This window comes from Lineus longissimus, chromosome 3 (assembly GCF_910592395.1).
Source record: "Lineus longissimus chromosome 3, tnLinLong1.2, whole genome shotgun sequence".
Taxonomy (NCBI): Eukaryota; Metazoa; Nemertea; class Pilidiophora; order Heteronemertea; family Lineidae; genus Lineus; species Lineus longissimus.
This window is the reverse complement of record NC_088310.1, coordinates 27,624,870-27,640,721: the sequence shown is the minus strand read 5'-3', so window position 1 is coordinate 27,640,721 and position 15,852 is coordinate 27,624,870. Positions and strand designations below refer to the sequence as shown.

General features: G+C 42.0%; 1 protein-coding gene and 1 long non-coding RNA gene across 3 annotated transcripts in view; one reads left to right on the top strand and one right to left on the bottom strand.

Moving 5' to 3' along the window:
* The window catches only part of LOC135484514 (autophagy-related protein 2 homolog B-like), a 66,304-nt gene that overhangs the window by 41,870 nt on the left and 8,582 nt on the right, over positions 1-15,852 (top strand). Inside the window, exons 13-24 of one of the 2 annotated variants that reach the window (XM_064766075.1) lie at positions 9,594-9,704; positions 10,193-10,378; positions 10,660-10,763; positions 11,232-11,513; positions 11,640-11,802; positions 12,142-12,284; positions 12,599-12,753; positions 13,036-13,202; positions 13,829-13,979; positions 14,264-14,469; positions 14,753-14,794; positions 15,583-15,770. In XM_064766075.1, the coding sequence (XP_064622145.1) occupies positions 9,594-9,704; positions 10,193-10,378; positions 10,660-10,763; positions 11,232-11,513; positions 11,640-11,802; positions 12,142-12,284; positions 12,599-12,753; positions 13,036-13,202; positions 13,829-13,979; positions 14,264-14,469; positions 14,753-14,794; positions 15,583-15,770 (1,898 nt within the window). The remainder of the gene's footprint in view (positions 1-9,593; positions 9,705-10,192; positions 10,379-10,659; positions 10,764-11,231; positions 11,514-11,639; positions 11,803-12,141; positions 12,285-12,598; positions 12,754-13,035; positions 13,203-13,828; positions 13,980-14,263; positions 14,470-14,752; positions 14,795-15,582; positions 15,771-15,852) is intronic. The other variant, XM_064766077.1, reaches the window with a different exon arrangement.
* LOC135484517 (uncharacterized) lies at positions 2,430-4,644 on the bottom strand. Its single transcript, XR_010446458.1, has 4 exons — positions 4,564-4,644; positions 4,070-4,232; positions 3,414-3,734; positions 2,430-2,532 (listed from the first exon to the last, which is right to left on the bottom strand). It is a non-coding gene; the product is annotated as an uncharacterized LOC135484517 (long non-coding RNA).

The following is a 15,852-nucleotide window of genomic DNA, read 5'->3' as shown; positions in this document are numbered from 1 at the left end:
GACTTGGTTAAAGGACATATATCCCCACAGGTTTCAAACCATTGCTGCCATGCTATTGAGTGCCAGGCCAGATGGTACCCGTTAATCTCATTGTTGTGGTCATTATGAATCATTATCGTAACCAAATAACACAGTAAATAATGACCACATGCAACAGTTTTGTTTGAGTGCTCTAACCTCTGGTGAGCCTGTGCATGCAAAATCCATGGTTAGAAATTGATGTCCAAAGAAAGTAGTGAGATGACCTCATATTTCCCTACAGCCCCAGGTTAGCACACGGGTAATGGACCATTTCAAAAAATGATGGATGGCTGTATACAGCTGGATGTAATAGTGCATTCATGCCTGTTCTGTATCTAACCCGATTGTCATCAATTGTCACGTCAGCTCCCGCTCTGATCTCCCTTGGGCGAGAGACAGGGGTATTTATCATCGAGGATCTTCAATAGATAACCTGTTGAAACCACTGAGGTGTGGGCTGCACTCAGCACATGTCAGAGTTTACGAGTGAGAAATTCACAACAATCCAATCGAAATGGGATTGATGACTGGGTCAACATCCCAGGTGTCGAATTTGCCCAAAAGTTTAATAATTAGGAGAAAATTTTTTTTTTCAAAAATATATTTATTGTTGTACATTCCAAGGATGTCATATGGCGACTTAGAATGTCGTGTAGGAGGAAACCCGCACACCGGGAGAAAACCTACGCAATCGAAGGGAGTCGCCAACTCCATCACACAGGTGACAGGCGCTGATGTTTACAATGATGTCATGAATGTTCTTTGCATAGATTGTAGTCCATGTATTTACTGCGCCACTCCGAATGCCCAGTTGAGGAGGAGGACCAGGAGATAGTAGCACTTCTCCATTAAAACCTGTCCAACTCCCATTTGTAAGTGTTTTAGAAACACAATGCTAAATTGAGATCTTAATTGTCAGACTCCAACACAAAGGTATAAGCCAGCACTAAACCTTCACGAAGGTACAGGCTGCACTAAACCTATGCATGCATTCATCATGCTCACATACATGTACATTGTATGAATGTGTTAGCTATTGTATCAAGACCTATTGTTTGTGCTTTCAGTTAAGTCTTGTCAGCTTACAATAGATTTGGTCACCTTCAGGACCCAATTTGAATAACAAAAGGACCACATTTCTCATGGTCACTGGTCAGAGGTTGCTGCTCTGAATGACAAAAGGAGCAGTTCTGACATGTTATTTGCATGACAAAAGAGGTGACCTTGACATGGCAAAGTCTTAAAGTTGAGTGTTTGCCATATTTTTTGGCAAGTTGGAGTCTCGATCTCATTTAGACATTTTACAAAACATTAATTTTACATACAAGATTTACAAGTTCATGCATACATGTACAGGAGAAAAACGTTAAAAACGTCAAAAAGCTGACATTTCTAAATAACCGCCTCAATCCATTCAGTAATAGTCCAATTTTAACTTTTTTGATTTGGCCTAAAGATATTTTTCATAACCTGCCAAACCTTATTGTGCACTTGCAATGAAAGGTTGAAATGAAGAGCGTCGTTCCTGTGAATACCGCTAGGGTATAAGTTCAGGAACCACTGTCATCCGTCAAATTCAGAAAACTTTCGATTTTCGAGAAAGAAAAATACAGTGAGGGTTTTAAATCACTGCTTTAGTTCAATTTTAACGATGTTTTGGTACCCGAGTGCGAGTGAATTATCACAGTGAAAGACAAATTAACTGTTGTTGGTCAGTTGTCTCGAGCATGAGGGTGAGCAACTGAGCCAACCAGTGTGGTAAAGGGGACCAGGGCACCAAAGCCCTGGCTGAGTTAGAACATCAGTGGATTCTGTGGTACTGAAGAGATCGAGAGACATTCAATGGAAGGCCTACGGTTCCATCAGACACACGTGTTGTTCTTGTTTCCTGGGGTCAGAGAAACAACAACACGTGAACCCCATGTCTATAAAGTGATGGACAGAACCAAATCAAATATCTGATGAATCCGGTGATTTTTAAGCAGAAAAATCAGTTTGCTAGAAAACAATTTCAAGCAGTAGGGTCATGATGTGCCCTTCCTTTTTGAGCAGGAAAATCAAGTTTGTTTGAAAAGGATTGGTTTTGGTTCTGACATGCTCCAATTGGTCAGACCCCCCCCCCCCTTGATTTCTTCTCATCAAATACGAAAGTACCAGTATGCTTTGAAATAATTTCTGGGGACATGAAGTGTCCCGGCTCCCTTGCTAGTCATCTGGCAAACTAGAACAACCGATTCCATAATTTCGATTCCTTCTTTTAACATGTTTAAGATTTCGAACCACGTTCAGAATCATGGCGTTAAAGAAGGTAAATATTGGCCTTCACGCCATCAGAAGATATTAGGATTTCCTTGTAATCACCGTTCAATCAGATATTTTGATAAAACACCGAGCAAGAATAAGGCCTACGGTGACAAAATTACAATGAAACCGTCATCAAATTGTTCCTTGATGACAACCGGAGAGGACATCCTTGGTCGACTTCATCCTCCTGTGGGATGCATCACCATGCTGAAAAAGAAGCAGATTACATGAAAATAATGTTGTAGGTGCATATGCTCGAGTTGATGAATTGTGTCATGTAGAGATATCTGTGGGTGAGGTAATGATATTCTGTCACGTCATCCAGTCAGATTTTGTTTCTGTGGTGCATGTTGCACATATGTGATCCGTCACAGCAAAACCAGGCACATGTTGCTCTGAGCTTGGCAGCTTGAGACGGACTGTTTGTTCATTTCTCTATTGTCTGCCTTTTGTGAAATATGAGCACATCAATTTCTCCCATTATCTTCTGGTGTCATTTAGGCTCATCTTCTGTGCGACATGCGCCTGGTTTTGGTGCGACGAGTCACATATATGTGAAAGGTCAACTGAAACTGAGCATGGAGATCAACAGCAGACATGAGTCTGTGTCCCTCCTCGATGTTATATCACAAAGACTAATACTGTCCTAGGAAATCGACAATTCCCAAGTTCTCAGTTTTAGAAGGAGGGAGGGGGTCTGATGAATTTGAGAAGTGTTGTCAAAAGATCTGTTCTGTTAAGAAACCATCAGTCATAAGAAATGTGCAGATATTTTTAGCCATTTGTTACATCAAAGTTCAGGAAAGAAAGGTTTTCAGGTTATAATTGCTTGTAAAAACAATATTTCTAAATGACACAGTTACATGTGAGAGATGTTTAGAAAGTGTAGCAGATGATTATATCACTATTCTATATTGCTCGGCAGATCTTTTTGCACATTTGTTTTACCAATTAGTGACGGTAATCTCACCGTGATTGGTACCTTGTTTGGGAAATTCTTCCTTAACAGAACAGCTCTGACTCAACAATGTTTTATGATTGTCCACAATACATAAACAATGACAAAAAACTTGATGTGTTTATATTACCGTAAGTGATGGCATCCTTCCAATTATGAGTATGAGATAGGCTGTCTTGATGGTGGCTGCAGGATATCGTGACGTATTAGTCCATGAGCAAGGCTCCGTGTCTGGAGCTCGCCCCGAGTTCAGAGAGTCCCTTCGGAGTTAGATTGTCATTAAAGTTTATGAGAATGACAGATGATGTATCATGTCCACTCCGTACATGCAGCGAAACGTTCCCTTCCGATCTTAGCGAAGGTCACTGCTGCACCATCGATATCCCTCAGCGCCACCGTTCAATCCACTGAATCTACCTGACTCTCGATCGTCTCTCTCATCTGTGCACGACTGGAAAACAAAATATAAAGGTCAATCCATTGTTTGAGGAATGCAAATACTGCAAGGGTGGAACTAAAATCTCTGCCAAAGTGTTGGTGGCAGCTGAGGTGTTTGGCAATATGACAGCTCCAGCCGGCCCCGGCAGTGTTTGATGAGACAACCAATACCAACAGTGAGTTATTGTTTCATTTCTTAAACACCTCAACCTGATCAATGAAATGCGAGTTTGACTGCTTCCATAGTTTACACCATCCCAAGCGATTTCGCAGTTTCTGTTTAGGGTGTATTATCAACCCATGTAATGTCATAACTGCAGGAAATTTGAAGTACACATTTTATACTACCGTGTTGGAATTCTCTGTCATCCAACATCTGCCATGCCAGAAAGGTCTCCACGAAGGTCGATTAGGCCCTCTTCTTTGAGAGTCGCGACTCCTACCAATTGTAGATTGTGCTTGAGCGGTTGGGTCTCCTGGACAGCCACCATCCCAGTCATCTTCATAAAGGCTAAAAAACAGAAAATTAGTTGAAGGGGCAGTCTCAAATTGAGCAGATTTGAAATAAAAAGAGTTTTTCTCTCGTTTGCTGAGGTTGTTGTCCCTTACAGTGCCAACTTTCTGGCTTCACTGTTTGTATAAAAGGATTGACCTTTTCGTCATATCAAAATTCAGCTTTTTAACCATTTTCGCTCCATGAACAAATGTTCAAGTTGGCTTTCTGTATAGGACACTTGATGTTCGTTTGCTCTACTGATACTGATACAATGACCATGATGCCACTGCAAGCAGCTTATGACATCGAAGATTTGGAAGAAAAATAATGCCCTGAGTACAGTTACCAAGGCTTGCATCCTCCTTTGTGTGTCCTGTGTCCCTTGTGTCCTGTGTCCCTTGTACCACTTCCACCTGGCCCGGTCCTCTGAAATTTTAAATTCAGCAGCTGAGGTGTGATTACTTCGATATGTCATTCTGTGGCAAGACAATGCACCCTTTTTAAGGTCACAGAGGTCAAATGGTGGTGCATGTACCCCTAGATCAGTTGTTCTCTGTGGAACTTTTTTTGCTCGATTCACTGCTTCAATGCATGCCCTAGTGGTATTTTTCCTCAGGCCAAATTGCCTTGGATTTTTATATCGATGCTCACATCTGATATTACTACCGTAATAACCATACATAAAATGTAACTCATGATTTGTCCAACTAATCAAGATCATCGAGGTCATGTTGCCCATTTGGCTGTTATTTGAGCACTCTCGGTCAGGTGGTCTCACTTGGGGATAAAAGGGCCACCAGGAAGTGGGTTCGGAGACATGAAAAATGATTTTTTTCTCTCCTTAACTGCTTGTTGGACAGTTATGAAGTTTGTTTCATGAGTAGATATAATATCAGCCAGGACTAAGTGATGCTTACCCTGTATGGCTCCAACATTGGCAGCAACACTGTATTCTTGCGGTCCATTGGCTCCTTGGCTAACAGCTGAGGCCGGCTCTCCTTCTTCATCGCCGTCTTGTCGATTTCAGGGGGTGTATATCATTAGCTTTGTGAGGCACAAGGAGGTTGAGAACACTGTTGTTATTCAAAGAGCCCAATGTCTTCGTCATATGTACTAAACAGGTTTAGCACAAGTCCCACACGGACACGCCTGACATTTCGTCCGACGAAATTCCGCAGGTTAACAACAGGCCTCTAACCCCAGTCATTCCATCCCCCTCGAGATCAGGTAGGGGATCGCTGGCCAGCTATTGCTTACTATTGTTAACAGTCGTAAGACTTATCCCGCCAACACTCTAAAACAAGGGGACCAATTGAATGACTAGCGACACGCAACTGTACATTGCCCCCATCAATCAACCACAATGACTCAAGGGGAACACGTACCCTGAACCTAAGTCCATGTCATCACCGTCGAAACTTAGATGAGGACCGCAGAACAAAGTGGCAAGCATGCCTGGGACCCAGCCACCGCGCTATTGACGTGAGGTAAGACTCAGTCGCCAGTCACGATAACCAAATACACCAAGCGTATAGCTTGAATCGAACCCGATCTATCATTGTCATCGGTCACCTGGCCAGGCCTGGACAACTGAAAGCTGAATAGGTTAAAATAGATGAAAAATATGAAGCACCAAAACAAAGAATGACTACAATAGCTAGATAACAACTACGATAACTACTCTAACAACTAGAATAACAATAGCTACAAAACTAGCACAACATTGATCAGTCACACTTCCAGCACTCACAACAGCAGAGAGCCGCCCGTCCCCCCCACGACCTCCCGCACCCTTCACACGCACACACACCCCCGCGCGCACGCACACACACACACCATCATACTATGGTTCAACTTATAAACATCCACTCGCCCGAATGGCAGGTAGAAGTGTTACTGTCAACCTGTATGGTTATTTTGAAAAATATGACATGTCCAAAACAGGATATAGCATTGGCTACACATATGTACAGAAATTATTTCGTGCATTTTGTAAGCTTTCCTTAGGATAAAAACATGACATGTAAAATATTGATCAATGGGAAGTCTCTTAGAAGAGTGCACATAAAGTCCTTGCAATAGGGATAACAGTTAGATTGTTTTGTGATTTGTTTTCTTGATGCCAAATAAATCTTTTTATTCACTTTTCGTTAAGCTCACTGATAATGAGTTCATCATAATTTTCACTACCTTGCCACCCTGGAGTCAAGTTCAAAGTTTTTTTACCAATGATCATACAGGTTTTGACAGTGACACCTCTAGTGACAAGTCAGACGAGTTTAACCGTACACTATACCTACCCTTCTTCTGGGAAATCAAAACGAGAATCCTTGGTTGCAATTGTTGAGAAGGTTTGTGTCATCTGTAATGATAAATTACACAAATGCATCATTCAATTTCCGCTGTTTCACCAAACACAATTCAGTGGTGATGAATCTGAATCGCTTTCCTGAGGGCACCTTTAGACTTGTTGAACCTTTTAAAATATGTTCTGATAGAGGTGTGGGCCAATCAGAAGGCTACAGAGGGTTTCTGTATGTTCTGTCATTTGTCAGTGGCACTTCCAATCGGACAAGTCCGATGATAATACATACCCTTCATCTTGAAAATCATATGAGAATCTTCGGTTGCAATTGCAGAGAGGGTTTGTAGCATCTGTAATGATAAATTGGCACAGATGCATAATTACAGCAATTCTGCAAAAATTCATGAAATTAACAGTTACGTACACATATAAATAATGTCTGAAATAAATGTCCCATTTTTCGTAAGGAGTTCCTCTCGCGAATCTGCACTTCTTTCTTTTGTATTTATGTGAATAAATGTTGGCTTAATCGTGACTCATGACCAAATCCACCCGAGGAACCATTCAGATGGCATTGCAGCTTGGCCTACCTGACCAGATTATATTGTTTTGGCTAAAGGTTGTCATTGCCAAAAGGTTCTATGTCTAATCCTAACTAAAACCTCTCCTTGAAGCATTTGTCTGGGATTCTGCTATCAAGATTGTTATTGTAACCTGTGCATTGTGGGTCACAAGACAAAGAGCTCAAGACAATCTTTTTCCCCCAAAAAAATTGACCATAAAAGTTACCCAGTCTCCTCAAAATCCTTGTGCCTGTAAAATGAAATAATGTCAACGATTCAGTCTGGTGATACCCACCTTGTAGAACATTGATGCGAAACACAAGTAATTTTGCTATTTCAGCAGTTGAAATAAGTCAAAATTGGAGTGAGGACCTCATCCACCTTGCCACAGTGAATGGTCTGCCTGCACTGCATTGAAGCATGCATTGGAAGGTATCAAATGTGACAGGTAGTGGTCTTATGTAACATAGCCAAACTCTCTTTCAAGGTTGGCAGAGTCTATTGTTGCCCCAAACAAATAAAACAAAGGTGTCAGATTTAACAGGCAAGCCAAGTTGTAATGTCATTGGCCATAAGCAATAACTGAGTAACCTTTTCATTTGTTTATTGTGGGTTGGGTCTGAAGAAATTGTACTGGAATTCTTTTGCAGAAATTGCATCTCAGTATTCAGCATCATGAGCTGGGATGACTTTCGCTGTTATGCATGATTTATAAGTAAGATATATCACAAAAATCCTTATCTTAAAAGGGTGTTGTTGACGTAGTCTGATAAAAGCCTTGCGGCTCGAATCAATCCCGGGAGCCATGGACATGATATATATATTCGGGTTATCTGTATCTTTGCTCTGACTGACTTATACCATTATCATGATCCACCCTCAGGGAACTGTCAGTTACGCCTGACCTTGAATGAACTAACATAACATGCCCTTGTGGAGGACAGACTGTTTGTCTCCAATTTTCATGAAAACACAATTAAAAATATTCCCCCCCCCCGGATGATTTCTGAAGCATCTGCATAAAAAATTGAATTTTGATCTATGGCAGCTTGTTTACCCTCCAACTTGCTTGACATGCCCGGGGAGGTTAAGGATTAATCATGACAGCGCCAGACAAAAAATCATTTACTCAAAATATCGCTGTGCCTTTCTGAAGGATGGTCTTGACCAAAAGAGTTAAGTGACTTGGCCATGGATATGCAGTAACAGAGCTATAGAGAAAACATCGCCTCAAAGTATTTTGATTGTAAGATGGACTGATTCATGCTCTGGTTACTTCCCTTAGAAACAAGAACCTCTTGACCATGAAAAAGGACACATTTCCCCCAATATCAACACTCTTTTTACTCCACCTAAAAAATGACTCATCTCTATTACTGGGCTACCATCTGTTACGATCTGAGTTGCCTAGTTACAAAAATTTATATTACGATGCGGAGATTCGGATAAATAAAATGAGATCAAATAAGATTGGTAATGGTCTGTTGCGGCTGTGGCTATTTGAATCGTTGGAACCCGACGGAAACAAGACAGGTTTTCTTTAGATCTAATCTAAGTTTCCGTGCAGAAAGCTTTTCTTTCGCCTCATCAAGTTTTCCTGGCTCTGTACCTGGTTAACCCTTGGTGACTATGGGCAGGAGCCAGGTAGGTCAGATTGAGTTACACAAAGTCGCCAATAGGGGTCTCTCCTAATACTCAAGTACATCTAAACTATGCACACTGTATGAGGAATATGATTATCGCTGAATCAAGCACAGGCCCCTTACTTTGCATACTAGTTGCCTGAAGACTACCAAAGTTGACCCCTAGTTCTGCCTATACCCAAGCTTTATGAAATACTTCCCTGGATGTGTGATTAGGAGATACCCTGGCTTTCGGCCCAACATGCAGCCAGAGATTTTCTCCGAATCTCTCAATGACTGAATTAGCTTCGATTACGATGAGTAAAATTTATGAGATAAGATTTGACACGAATGAGACAGCATTACATTGATCAAAGAAAGACCTTGTCACATTTAACACTCGTGTTTGACGAGTGTTATTTGTGTATTTAATATCTTTTTGTGTGGCTTGTTGGCAGTGACTCATTCAAGGGTGGAGGACCGTAGTGAGGTGTGTCATCTTTATTTTGGACAAGTTGTGTCTTATTTGGAGATATTGATTTGAGATCATCATCATTGACCCTTTCAGACTTAAGATGTCTCTCCCCCCCCCCCCCCCATCATCACTTCATAGTGACAGGACATCAATTTCTCTTCCAAGATTTAAAAATTTTAAGAAATTTTCCCACATTAACGTCAGGGCTCAAGGTCCATGAACCCATCATAAGTTTTAACAATTGTCAAGTGTGTCATTAAATATCATTATCTAATAATAACTTTTCTTAACAACAAATTGAATTCTGGTAACAGATGGCTTTCTTTGACTTTCAGATCAAATTTAATATCCTGTTTGGTACGATGTAACGTCATTGAATATTGACTGTTTTTGTGCCTTCTCTCTTTCCAGTTATTGGTTTTCCTTCGTGATATCTGTGAGACCCATGAATACCCGAGCCTCCAAGCCGTGCCATCACCCTGTATCAAGATCAAGATCAACAACTATGAGAAGAATAGAGCAGTATGTATAATATTTTCTTTTATATTCTCTATAGTTAGATGTGCAACGGTCTCATCTAAAGTTGACACCAATAGCATTAATTCCGCGAAGATGACGTCACTGCAGCTGCTGCCCTCTATTTCCCCATCGCTGAATTGCAGGCAATGTCGGACAAACATGCGGTTTCGTAATGGATTCAGGCTTTCTAACTAGGGCAGTTAGATTCAATCTGGCACATGTCCGAGTGTTGGAAATACTACATAATTGTTCTGAATATTTCTCTCTCTGACTCTATGGTATCATTCATGCTAAAAACAATGCAGGGTCAAAGATAATTGACTTTGAAATAAGCTCAAATGCGTAGAAATAAGTGTCGATGTCCGACTGTCACGTGACTAAAACGTCATCAATATCTTATGCAAATGACCTTGTGAGCTATAAATAGTAACTTCGCGGGATGCTATTGATGAGTGTACAGATTCTCTAATAAAACTTCTCAATTGTTTCAGGTGGTATCTCGGCCGTCCTCCCAGCTGCCGAGGACAGAAGTCCATCTGGAGCTTGGCTGGTTGAAATCGGAGATCGACTGCACGATTATTGATAGGATCCACTCGTTGCTGAACCCTGAACCCCTGGTCAAGTCCAATGATAACAATGGTGCTCGATACTGGTCTATCCATCCGAACGTTAATGTGGTGAGTCATTGAGGGCTGAATTAGGAGGCCGTGACTCTTTAACCCTTTGATTATCATGACAGGGCTAGTTGCAAAACTGGAGAAGGAGGGACAACATGGTACTGGGAAATGTACTGGTAATGCTATCATAACAGCTCTAGTAATGAAATTAGGCCTCAGTATTTTGGTAGTGCTGCCATCTACGATATTGTAAGGAACTTGTCTTTCATTCATGAAAAAGTTGTACAAAAAACCGTCCAAAGATGTTTTGCTAATTGTTCATCTGTGTTGTTTCTTTCCAGAATAAACAGTCGTATTTCAGCAACGCCATGGAGGAGGGTAACTCAACTGTGGATAGAAAAGTGGATGTCCATATCACTTCACCACAGGCCACACTGCTCATCAGGTTTGTTACTTCATAGTCATGGGAACATGAGTCTTTGTGTCAGTGCCATGATCAGCTGAAGTCAGATCAAAATTTCTAGATATTGTATCTGGTGATTCATGAGTACTATAGCAGTGTCTGGTATGCGCATGCAATACCGATACAAAGTCTGGAAGTTTTCATCCAACTTTTGCTGATCATGGCAACGCTTCAAAGTTCTCAAAGAGTATTTGACTGTGACATATAACTGAGATCTCTAGTACCTCTGGCAGGGCAAGCAATAGAGAGAAAAATGAGTATATGACTTTTGATGAACTCCACTTCCCTGGCCTAAGAAAGTCATTTGACCAGTACGGTTCATAGAGCCAATTCATAGTGGTACTCAACAGACCTTCAAAATGGCCAATGCTGAAGAAGAAGATGAAATACTGGCAGTTGTCATCTGGAAAGTTTCTGCAACCAACATGATCATGTACCCTTGACTTACAGATTCCCGATCCCCGACTTGAGGCAGGGCCAGCTAGGAGACAAATACCCCTGGTGGAAGAGGACCCTTAGGACCGAGATGCTGATCATAGAGCTGTCAGACACTGACCTTCACACTTGTTACAACACGTCAGATCTCCAGCATACTGTGGAGCTCACTACCAGGGAGTTACATGGCTTGTTTCAAGAGCAGCCGAACGAACCACCCATCTCTTTCATCAGGGTTAGCCAGGGTTCTGATGAAAGTCCGACTGGCGATAACCAGGATGGATTTGATTGGCCAAGGTATGTTATCCAAAGGCACCATCTTCGTGCCATAGACCCGGGGGTTCAATCACCAGTTCATCTCTACTTTGCTTGTACTTTAGTTGGCTCAGCTGATCCAACACAGCGGATATTTTATCTTTCTAGGATTGTGTTTAAGACGATGCCGCGTCACCAGTCAAGCCTGATGGAGCAGGACCCAGACAGTGATGAGATGCCACAGCAAGACTCGATGGACGGCTTCTGTCAGTTCTCAAAGGTCGACCCATCACCTTTCTCCAACAAGAAGCACCACTATGAAAATGAAGAGGTAGTTGTCAACTCATTAAAGCTGATCTGCATTGACAAAACCCCCCAGAGGTCGACAGAGTGACTACTCTGAGAACCTACCTGTACTCAAAAGATGACATACAACATTGAGTACTGGGCTTTTTGGCTAGAATGGTCATGAAGGCTCTCTTGAGAAAATTTTTTAAAATATCCCTTCAGATTTAGAACTTTGGTCTGAAATCCTACACTCTTACCAACTAGTGGGCAGTTCAGCTTTAAGGTGGCGGTGGGGTTGAGATGAGAGGATATGCTGAGATTATCATCCATGTGGCCCTTGGCAGCTGTATCAGCCTGTACATTAAAATTCTTCTCATCCTAGATGGTGATGCCAGGAGATCGCCAAGAGATGAACGACTTCCAGGAAAAGTCTGCAGCCAACACCCTCAAGTCTTTAGAGATCACTGCCCCAAATGTCAACGTTCTCCTACCAAGTAAAGAGTTCTATGAGCTCATCTATAACAGGTAAGAACTGGGAGAAGATGGTCAGAAGTTTTATTTAGTCAAGCCTACCCTAGGAGTGGTGCGGTTAAGGTGTTGGTGTCAACATTTTAACATCGTGGACCCGATACATGTTATTGCAACATTGCTTGTAACCTTGAGCGAGGCACTTTACTTCAGTTTTCAATTACAATGTGTGATGGCCAATGCCAGGAAGAGCAAGGCCAATGAGCCCAATTATGTTGAACCATTGCGGCATGCGACGAAATGCCAACAAAGAAACAGAGGCAGACGTATGTTGTGTTGTCATGTGATGCAACATGTTTTGTCTGTTTCAGAATCAATGGTGACTTACTGATGTGGGAAGCACAGGCCCCATCCCCCATCACCACGCAGGACCAGCTTGCTTACTCCATGCCAGGAGTTGGTCTAGACCCATACCTAGACTACGGCCATGAGAGGTTCGACATGTGCAGGTCTGGCTACCCTGGAGGTGAGGTTATGGTCAATACACCGACTTTCGCTTGAGAGCTGTATAACACTACAACATTCTGTGGCTACTTTGGGGAATACACTTGGCCCGAAGTGGAGATTGCCTCTCTTATCCTACCAAACCTCTGTTCTAGACTAAATTACATCTAAGTCTCGAGTCTGGGGCAGAGTGACGCTTTTAGACAATTTGCATCTACACTCAGTTCCTTGGTTGGTACATTGAAAACCTAAGGTAACCTGATGTTGCAGTTACACATATTAACAGGTTATTTCCTTGTTGCAGATTCTAGTTCTGATAGTGAGGAAAGTAATGGTCAGTTCTACACCATCCACGATCAGAAGGAGCGTCAGAAGAGAATTAAGCACCAAACTCTCCAGCTTAGACCGAGTAAACTCTGCTTGACTTTGACCATAGGACAAGGAAAGCTAACAGCTTGTATGCCAGTCAAGGTATGTTATGAGAGGGTTTGATTGCAGAATCCCTGACAAATGCTTCAAAGAGAGGTTTTTGGTAAGGGTCTTGTGGATTCTCACAGTCTAGGGGAAAAAGGGTCTCAAAGTACAAAACATGTTTTACTTACAGGATAAATTTGACCTGGTTGATAATCCCTGATTCGCACGCTCAAACTAAGCAATACTTCAAGCCATTTTGGCCATTTTACAACGAAGATGAAACAGGATTAGTGGAAGAGACAAGATGGCTTATCTTGCTCCCTGTCCTCCATTATCCTTAGACTCTTGACCCCAAATAGGCTTATGCAAATTAGAAACACAGGAAGTGGAACATGTATAATCATAAACCAAAACATTTTTGGAGGGAATATTTGAATCTGAGGAAATGAGGTTTACGGTTATGATGTCTTTGTATGTATTGTAATTTGAAGTCAAGACAGCAGTAACCAGGGGGGCAGAGTCCCAAGTCCTTGGGCATCTCTTGGGGTGACATTCTTGGACCTGGCTTTAAATTGGATGGATTTTCGTTTGATGGATGGAGTTGAGGAAATCTCCATCATGTAGTGTTGTAATTGCGAGTGATTGCAGCAGATGATCAGTTAATGTACAACTTCTGTCTCTAGGATGAGGGAGGAGAGGTGATCAAGGATATGTGTGGAGAGCTTGTCATGGAAGTCGGGGATTGTGAGGTATTCTGTGTGGTCGGTCACAGTGGCAACCCTGACCTCCAGTACCTTTGTATCCATTCAAACAAGGCACAGATCTTCCATGCAGGTAAGTCGAGTCAATCCCCTCCAGCTGTTGTGGTATATGTGCTTGCCCCTGAAATAGGCACGAGGTACATTGAATCTCACTTCTGCATCTCATTAAGAGGAGATGGTTATCAGAGGATTATGACTTGCTGAAGGTAGTGTGACTTATTCTGCAATTAAGCCCATGACATTTAGGTAACAAGTCAACAAACATCTTTACCACCAGACCACTCATGTGATGATGGCCTCCAAGCAACTGGTCCCTGCTATTCAACAGGAAGAAATAAAGTCTTACTTTTGTTTCAGGCTGGTTGCCAATGCCCACAGCGTGGCCGATGATTGAGCGAGCATGTCCGGTGATGTCTCGCCGCACAGATCTCCAGCCAACCTTGTACAGATCTGAACCAGGTGTCTGCACAAAGCTGTCGGGGGCAGTGGGCTCGGGGGGTGATAGTCTCGATATGCTGTCAGTCGCTGTCAAGATTACACTGGATACATTCAGTAATGTCAAGGTAGGATATTTATCAAACCTGTCCTTAAATTCTGTCCTCAGATTCTTTCATGTTTTTCTTTTGTTTTATCACAATAGCATTTGTTTTAACCTGTTTTAACAAGCTGTTTTACTCCTGATACTCAATTTGATCCCCTGGGACCCTGATTTTGTGAAAATTATGTCTTCCCCTATCTATCTCACTTTGGGTTTACAGATAGTTTTCTTTCAATGTCTGTAGGGTTCAATAATCTTGCAATGAACTCTCATAATTTTTGAAATATTTTTTCAACATGATTTTAAAGACAAGTGGAGAAGATGAAACGGAACCGAAAAGGTCACACAAGGTAACCAAGACGATGAAGAAAAACTATATTCCACTTTTCACCGCCCGTCTTTTGTGTTATCTGGGTCCTGCTGCGTTTAGTTCTTCCCATTTGCGTTGATGCAAGGCAAACATTTCCTTCCTATCCCATCCTGCAGAATGAATTCAAAACCTTAACCTTCTCCGTCTCCACTTGCATTCTTCCTGCCAGAAGGTTACTCTTTCAAACATTGTTTTGGTAAGACGTCTGCTAACGCACTCCTATTCCATCATATCAAGTATGGACCAGCAAACACTATCGAAGTTCAACCCTAACCCTTCCTACATGTATATGTAAAATTGCTTTACTCTTTTATAGATTGTAACATTTAATGTTAAGTGCTGAGAGATCTTTCTAAAATGTCTGGACTGAGCGATGTTTCTCAAGATCTGAAAGACAAAAAGGCTCAATTTGTTATGTCTATGCTGGTTTGGCAGTAAATCTTCAAAATATCACGAAAACGATATTCCCTCTCAATCAACTAGACTTTGATGTTTTCATCCCAAATCTTGGTTCAGTACTCACTAGCCAGAAAATAGCCAGAAACTGTTCTCCCCATATCCACTTCAAATGACATGCATTACATTACCCGAGGTGAGCACATGATCCCTGGACCATTTCATTCATTTGATTGTGTTTTTCTTGAACATTCTCAGGAAAACCTACATCTAGCTATTGAAACAAAAAGCCTCGCCCAGCTGTCTGCTTTGTCTGAACGTCATTGGTGTCAGAACGTCTCATCATTGACAGTTCTCCCTTTCTGATTGCAGGAGTTCCTAGTTGCTGTTGGAGTCCGGGGCGCCACCTTACAGCACAGGTTTACACCGTCTGATAAAAGCTGGTTGCATCAGGTGCTGGATTTCCTCGATGTGAAAGACTACCCGATCCTTGGTTACACGATGCCTAAAGTGGTGACGGTCCTTCATGCTCACTTCTGGAGCTGTGCAATAGACTACAGGTAGGTACCTTCCCAGTAGAGACACCAGGTCAGACGGGTCCACCCTCTATGATCAGTGATATGGTGACAGGGACCACCCTCT